Below are 7,872 nucleotides of genomic sequence, written 5' to 3'. Positions count from 1 at the left end.
GCTGCTGCGGCCAGCGTCACCTCCAGTCCCAACGGAGACGGTGGGGGCCGTAAGGCTTAGGGACTCCGCGTCCTCCCTCCAGCTGGGCCTCAGCGTGCCCTCTGTACTTGCCTTCTGCGACCAGTCAATGTTAGTCGGATGTGTGTGTAGACTGCAGACGGGTGTTGTGCAGCTGTGTGACGTGTGTGTTGTGTGGTGAACCCTTCTTTGTGTAGATATGTGACGTGTGTGTGCTGTGGTGCACGGATATAGGGGCTCACGAAGTACGGGGCTCCTTGCTCCTAGAGCCCCGACGGTTGCCGACGTTACAGCAGCTGGCCGGCTCAGCCTCGGCAGCAACGGCGGTGGAACCCGGAGTTTGCGCGTGCGCGGCTCCGCCTCAGGCTCCTCCCCCGCGCCGGCACTCCTGCCTTCGCCGGCCCTCCCCGCACTTTACGGCCCGGCACGCCACTTTTACTGCAGTAGCTCTCGCCGCCGCCGTAGCCCCCACCACCGCTTTTGCTGCAGGTGAAGTGAAGTGAGGTGAGGTGTGGTGTTGGGCCGGTGCCGCCGCCCCTGCCGCCGGGGAGGAGGTGGAAAGTGGGGCTGCGGCGGGCCGGCGGGGGCGGCCTGTCAGCCGCAGCTTTGTCTCATCAGCTCGGGTCCAGTCTGCGCTGCTGCAGGGAGGCCGCCCGGGCCAGGCGAGCCGAACCAATGCTGGACTTGGAGGTGGTGCCCGAACGCTCTCTGGGGAACGAGCAATGGGAATTCACGCTGGGTGAGTTTGGGGTCCTCTGTCAGGACCCCATTCGCTGATCCTTGTTTTCTTCTGGGCTCTTTCCACCTCTGTTCTCAGTCTCTCACGCCCCTGCGCCCGCAGCTCTTCACCTCTTTCGTCCTCTCGGCTGTCCGAGCTCCAGGCACTAGACACCCGCTCCAAGTGGCCCGATTTGCCTGTCAGTTGCTCGTCTCGGGTCTCAGCAGGGTCTCTTCTGGGACGGTGGGACAGTAGTAGTAAAGACAATAATAGCTGGCTCTCCCCAAATGCCTAATGCCCCGGCCCTGCTCTTTTTGAAAGTAATTTTCTCTAGTACCCTTCGCCGGCGCCTGAGGATAGGTACTATTGTTATTCCCATTTCCATTTTACAGACTAAATAATGGCTGAGAAGTGGCTGATCCCTCTGATCACCACTGTGGCCTGTGGTCTGTCTCCCAGCTTTTCTGGGCTGTGGCTTCCTTCCCCTTTTTTGGAGGGGAAACCTAGGTTTGGAACCCATGATCAGATGTTGGGGCTCTGGTCAAGGGAGTTGAGTTTGTGTGTGTTAAAGGAACAGCTGACTTGCTTCCCTCTCTTTTTTTTTGAGACGAAATCTGGCTCTGTCGCCCAGGAGTGCAGTGGCGCGATCTTGCCTCACTGCAACTTAACGCCTCGTGGGTTCAAGCGATTCTCCTGCCTCAGCCTCCCCAGTAGCTAGGATTACAGGCACGCGCCACCACACCCGGCTAATTTTTGTATTTTTAGTAGAGACGAGGTTTCACCATGTTGACCAGGCTGGCTGGTTTCGAATTCCTGACCTCGTGATCCGGCCACCTCGGCCTCCCAAAATGCTGGGATTACATACCACTGCACCCGGCCCCGCTTCCCTCTCTTTTGAAATATGGTCTGTATCGGATGCTGTAATCCTAAACCCAGACCTCAGTTGTGACAGGTGAAGGTTGGATGAAATAGGAGTTAGGGGGACGTAACATTTAGTTTCTAAAAGATACAGTTTGGTCGTTTGGGGTTTGCTGGCCCAGCTTTCTCCCTTCATCCTCTCCATTCCCAACATCACTACTTTTATGTGTACGAGGATGTTTGCATTCAGTAACCCCTGTGTGTTTACTTTGATGTTCCAGCACTAAGAAAAGGGGGTGGGGGTAGGTGTTGGTGCTGTTTGTTTATGCAGGCCTGAACTTTAATCACTCTAATGTGAGCTACTGGATTAAATCAGCTGCTTCACTGGGTTATAAATTATCCTTGACTCTGGAAGACTCATGTCTGTGGAGACAGTGTATTGGAGAAACCAGGTGGTACAGATTGCTGGTAGGGCCCTGCTGATACTTAGTGGCTACATACATCCTGTGTGTTGTAAGAGCCAGTTTTTGTTGGTGTTCTGTTTTAAGACAGTCTCACTCTGTTGCCCAGGTTGGAGTGCAGTGGCACAATATCAGCTCACTGCAACCTCTGCCTCCCAGGTTCAAGCAATTCTCCTGCCTCAGCCTCCCGACTAGTAGCTGGGATTACAGGTGTCTGCCACCACACCTGGCTAATTTTTGTATTTTTAGTGGGGACCAGGTTTCGCCATGTTGGCTAGGCTGGTCTTGAACTCCTGACCTCAAGTGATCCGCTTTGGCCTCCCAAAGTGCTGGGATTACAGGTGTCAGCCACCGTGCCCAACCATAAAAGCCGGTTTAATTTAGGGGTCTTGGTCAAATTCTTTCATAACTTAACACCACTCCTGCAGAGTTCTTTCCAGAATATTAGCTGGTACGAAATGCTCCATTCTTTTGTGAAGCACTAAGAGCTTAGTTGGGGGCTAGTGATACCATGCTAATGCTGTTTGGCTTCTGGTTAACTCCTTTCCTCCCCTCTCCTTGACAGCTTCTACCCAAGCAAGATCCTCCCAGGGTTGGGTAAAAACCACAGCCATAGCTTCAAACTGTGCTTGACAGTGTGACTAGGTTGTGGATCTCTTGGTGGTACAAGCATTCAGAGTCCCTTGGTCAAAAGTAGTGGCTAGGGACTGGGTGCAGTAACTCATGACTGTAATCCCAACACTTTGGGAGGCTGAGACAGGAGGATAGCTTGAAGCCAGGAGTTCAAGACCAGCCTAGGCAACATGGTGAGACCTCGTTTCTACAAAAAAAAAAATAATTTTAGGTTAGTCAGGCCTGTAGTCTCAACTACTCGGGAGGCTGAGATGGAAGGATCACTTGAGGCTGGGAGGTCAAGGCTGCCATGGGTCATGATCACACCACTGGGCATGATCCTGGGTGACAGGGAGACCCTGTCTCAAAGAGACAAAAAAAAAAAAAAAGTTACTAGGATATGAATTGAGATCAGGATTTCCAGAAAACTGAATGAGAGAGCAAGACTTCTCTCAGCTGTTGTTTTGACACCTTAACCCTGACTCCTAGCTCTGGTAGTTTCCCAGGAATCAAGGATTTACATAGTTCTTTCAAACTGTCTAAATAGCAACCAAAAACAGGGAGAAGGGCATTTCTGTATATTAGGTCCAGAATTGAATTTTAAGGGAAAGTTCATAGACTGACCCAGAGCCTTGATGATTCCCGTGGGTCTTAAAATTCATTTTTACATGGTGTCTACCTGAGAGATGGTGGTCATTTAACTTTATCAGACTTTAAAACTGGAAAGTCATTTTCCACCCCTTTCAGTCTCCTCCCCACCCCGGGACACATCCAGACTACATTTGGGGCTGTTAGGTAGGGATTGGTCTCGGAAGGGAATCTGTTTTAGAATTACATGCCTAGGCTAGTGAACCAGGAAGAATTTACCTCTTGCCACCACAAGCTTGTAAGATAGGTGTTGTTATCTCTTTTTGCCAGGTGAGGGACAGGCTCACAGAGAGAGATGATAAATAAAAGTTGCCAAACAGGCATTTCCTGCTTCCCACGGCTCTGTCCTTCTGAGAGTGGACTCAACTTTGTCACCAGGTTTCTTATTGGAATCTGTGCAATTGCAGATGCAATTATCTGCCTGGCATCACAATGAGAAGCTGCATCCTGGCAGCTCCTTGGCTGCCTTCCTGGTGGTATAATGTTGGATGATTAGGGAAATGCCAGCAACACAGGGACAGGAAACCTAGGCCAAGCAGAATCTCTGTGAATGTGAATGTCACTGATGGTTTGACCAGCAGTGGAGTAAAGGCAGTGCAGATTTGAAATGTTTTGTTTTCTTTTTTTTTTTTTTTTTTTTGAGACAAAGTCTTACTCTGTTGCCCAGGCTGGAGTGCAGTGGTGCGATCTCGGCTCACTGCAGCCTCTGCCTCTTGCAGTTATAGATGTGCGCCATTAGCTAATTGTTTACTTTTAGTAGAGATGGAGTTTCACAGTGTTTACCAGCCTGGTCTCGAACTCCTGACCTCAAGTGATCCTCCCGCCTCGGCCTCCCAAAGTGCTGGGATTATAGGCGTGAGCATTTGTGCTGGGCCCTGAAATGTTTTCGATGAGAGTTGCAGAATGTATTGATGCAGAGGCAAGTCTCTGAATTTGTTTTTGAAATTAGTCTTGAAAGGGACTAAAAATGGTAGATATAAAGGGTCAGTGGAGAAAATACCTTCTCCGAGATTACCTTGTTCCACAGAGACTGAAGGCTGTGTGTTAAAGGCATCATCTACCTCTGTGAATTGCTTACAAACATTGAAAATTAAGTAATAAACAGTGTACAGTGACTCATGCTTGTAATCCCAGCACTTTAGGAGGCTGAGGTGGGGGAATCACTTGAGCCAAGAGTTTGAGACCAGCCTGGGTAACATAGTGAGACCCTGTCTCTATTTAAATAAAAAATAAATAAAAATTTTTTAAAAAATGATCTTATTCCCTGAAGAACTTAGTCTAGTGATAGAGAAGGATTATAGAAATAGTTCATTTTATTATAATCAAGTAGAAGATGTATAGGGTACTGTGGAGGGGAAGAAGAGACTTAACCTGACGTAGGAGTTCAGAGAAGGCTTCCTGCCAACCAACAGGAGCTGGAAATCTAGTCAAGTGAAAGAGGAAAAGAAAAACACAGGAGAAAAGATAAATGATGTGTGCAGGGAACTATAAGCAATTTGATATTATAATTAGAGCATGATGTACTGGTAGAAGAGGAAAATGGATTTCCCACAGTCCCAATTCTGTTTGGTTTTAGCTGCCTGGGATACTATCAAGGATACTTTGTGTTGGAATCTGTGCAAATCTGTGGAAAAGAGGATATGTATTAGTGAAGTGTATTGTGGGCATTGGTTTAGGAAGAACTGGATTTGGAAAGGTGGGGAAGGAGGAGGAATCTAGAGGTTTTTGACTTGAGAAACTCTGTTAGATGTTGGACATACATATTGAGACTTAGAATACAGAGAAGATGAAAAGATCACTTTTAATCTGTTGACTTTTATTTGCCTTTAGATGTATACAGGAGACAGATGGAGATATGAGTCAGAAACTGGGTGGTTAGTTGAACCAGGGATGAGCAGAAGAAACATAGCCCATTGGAGACACTTGGAAAAGTTAGAGGAGAGTAGTATTGGTGGAGAGACAATAGGAGTTCCAGAGAAGGAGGGTGGTCAACAGGATTCATGGTATAGAACCTAAGTGTTCACCTAATTGCTTTGTTTCACAGATGTGCATGACCACCTACAGTTGTGCCTGGTACAGTGATTGGGTGCTGGGAGGTATTGAGGTGAACAAGACAGACAAGGTCCTACCTCTGTGAGGATATAAGGGAGACTAACAAATAAATGGTATGAGAGACTTCATTGAATAAGGCGGTTAGGGAAGTGAAGTGTGACCAAGACCTAAAGTGCAAACGAGCCAGCTTTGGGTAGAACATTCGAAATTCCAGCAGCAACAAGAGCTAATTCAAAGGCCTGAGGTGAGAAAGAGCTTGATGTATGCAAGTAACAAAGGGTGAACAGTAGAAAGAAGATATAGATGGTTAAGATCCAGAATATTCAGGGCCTTTGGTGATGACATGTTGTTTGGGTTTTATCTGCCTGCAATGGGAAGCCCTTCCATTGAGAGGTTATAAGCAGGCAAGTGATGAGATCTGTGAGACAAAGATTTGTGCGGTTTAGAAGGCTGACCATTCTGTTAGAGCTGGGATAGTGCTCCTGTTTCTTTGCCATTCATATAGTTAGTTCCCTTTAGAGATCTTTCGTAGCCCTCCTTTACCAGTAGCTGTGTGATGACCAGTCACTATGGCTGCTTCATCTCCTCTGGGTGAGTTTCTTCTTGGGTGACTCAGGATCCTAAGATCCTAAGATGCTGAGACATCCTTTGATGTGGTAAGTGGAATCCTCCCTCAAGAAACTGGCATGGGCTGGGAGCGGTGGCTCAGGTCTATAATCCCAGCATTTTGAGAGCCGAGACGGGAGGATAGCTTGAGCTCAGGAGTTTGAGACCAGCGTTAGTGGCATAGCAAGACCCTGTCTCTTTGAAAAAAAGAAAAAGAAAGAGACTGGCATGTGCCATGTAGATCAGAGAAGCCATGCAGCCTTCCTCTTTCTTGACATCTGACTAACTGAACTTGTCTGTCTTCTGCACATGGATGTTTGTCCGTTCCTCCTGGGATCGACAGCGTAGATGTTCCTCCATTTAGGAATGGCAAAGGTGAGGGATGCATCCAGCTTGTTCATATTCTCAAACATTTATTGAGTCCCTACTATGTGCCAGGTTTTATGCTATGAAAGGCTGAAAAGTACTTTTTTAAAGATTGTAAGTCAGCCTTGCGATGATTGCCTTCAACTTTCTTCAAATGAAGAATGGCCTCTCAGATGAGGGCAGAATCAGATTGTTTGTTTAAATGTAGATGAGCCATGAGCTTTTTACCTTCTAATTAATTTTTCATTTGTAAGCTCTTTTTTGCACATCTCATGTCTTTGACCTGGAGGCCAACTGATTTAAATGTGAACTGGCTGCCATCGGATGAAGCCATGGTCCCTTTTCCTTCCTTTCTCTTGTCACCCACCCTACAATCCATCAGTCCCACTCAGTAAATATTTATTCAACAGTCACTGGATTGGCCAGGTGTGGTGGCTCACACCTGTAATTGTAGCACTTTAGAAAGCGGAGGTGGGAGGATTACATGAGCCCAGGAGTTCAAGACCAGTCTGGACAACACAGTGAGACCTCTTCCCTACCAAAACTTTGAAAATTAGCCAGTTGTGGTGGCACATGCCTGTAGTCCCAGCTACTTGGGAGACTGAGGTAGGAGGATCTCTTGGGCCTGGGAGACAGAGGTTTCAGTGAGCCAAGATTGCACTACTGCACTCCAGCCTGGGTGACAGAGTGAGATTCTGTCTCAAAACAAAACAAAACAAAACCAGTCACTGGGTGGTTAGCTCTGAGCAGGGTACAAGGGATCCAGAGAGTGGTGAACAGCAGACACACTGTTTTCGTATTCATTTAACTATTAGTCTTTGTTTTTTGATTGTCCAGGACCTGTCTCTATGTGTGTTTCTACTTGTTTAAATTATAATGGACTCTGGAAACAATTTTTTTTTTTTTTTTTTTGAGATGGAGTCTCACTCTGTCACTAAGGTTGGAGTGCAGTGGCGGGATCTCAGGTCACTGCAACCTCTGCCTGCCAGATTTAAGCAATTCTCCTGACTCAGCTTCCCGAGTAGCTGGGACTACAGGCACGCACCACCATGCCCAGCTGAATTTTTTTGTTGTTGTTGTATTTTTAGTAGAAACGGGGTTTCACCAAGCTGGCCAGGCTGGTCTCAAACTCCTGACCTCGTGATCCACCCATCTCAGCCTCCCAAAGTGCTGGGATTACAGGCGTGAGCCACCGCACCCAGCCTGGAAACAAACTTTTTGATGGTCTCGGTGAGTCCTTAGAATGTTGGAGATGTAATTGGAATTTGGATTACTTAAACTGGAGGCATATGTAAATCTGCTTATAATGGGCCATGAGTTAAAGAACCAAGTGTTAAGAGTTAGATATTCAGGAATGCCTCACCCTGTCGCTTTTTTTTTTTTTTTTTCTCCTGAGGCAACACCTGGCTCTGTCACCCAGGCCAGAGTACAGACTCCACCTCCCAAGCTCAAGACATCCTTTGACCTCAGCTTCTTGAGTAGCTGGGACTACAGGGGCACACCATCATGCCTGGCTAATTTTTTTTTTTTTTT

At 47.3% G+C, this 7,872-nt stretch overlaps 1 protein-coding gene across 1 annotated transcript in view; it reads left to right on the top strand.

Annotated features, from left to right (window-relative positions):
• The first annotated feature begins 509 nt into the window (after nt 1-509).
• LOC105504586 (chromosome unknown open reading frame, human C16orf70) overlaps nt 510-7,872 on the top strand; it is a 36,572-nt gene continuing 29,209 nt past the window's right edge. Inside the window, exon 1 of the mRNA XM_011932079.1 lies at nt 510-757. Coding sequence (XP_011787469.1) covers nt 694-757 — 64 coding nt within the window. The 5' untranslated portion in view covers nt 510-693. The remainder of the gene's footprint in view (nt 758-7,872) is intronic.

Source organism: Colobus angolensis, unplaced genomic scaffold, assembly GCF_000951035.1.
Source record: "Colobus angolensis palliatus isolate OR3802 unplaced genomic scaffold, Cang.pa_1.0 Scaffold93, whole genome shotgun sequence".
Classification (NCBI taxonomy): domain Eukaryota; kingdom Metazoa; phylum Chordata; class Mammalia; order Primates; family Cercopithecidae; genus Colobus; species Colobus angolensis.
Note: the sequence above shows the minus strand (reverse complement) of the source record. Positions and strands in the feature narration are given on the sequence as shown.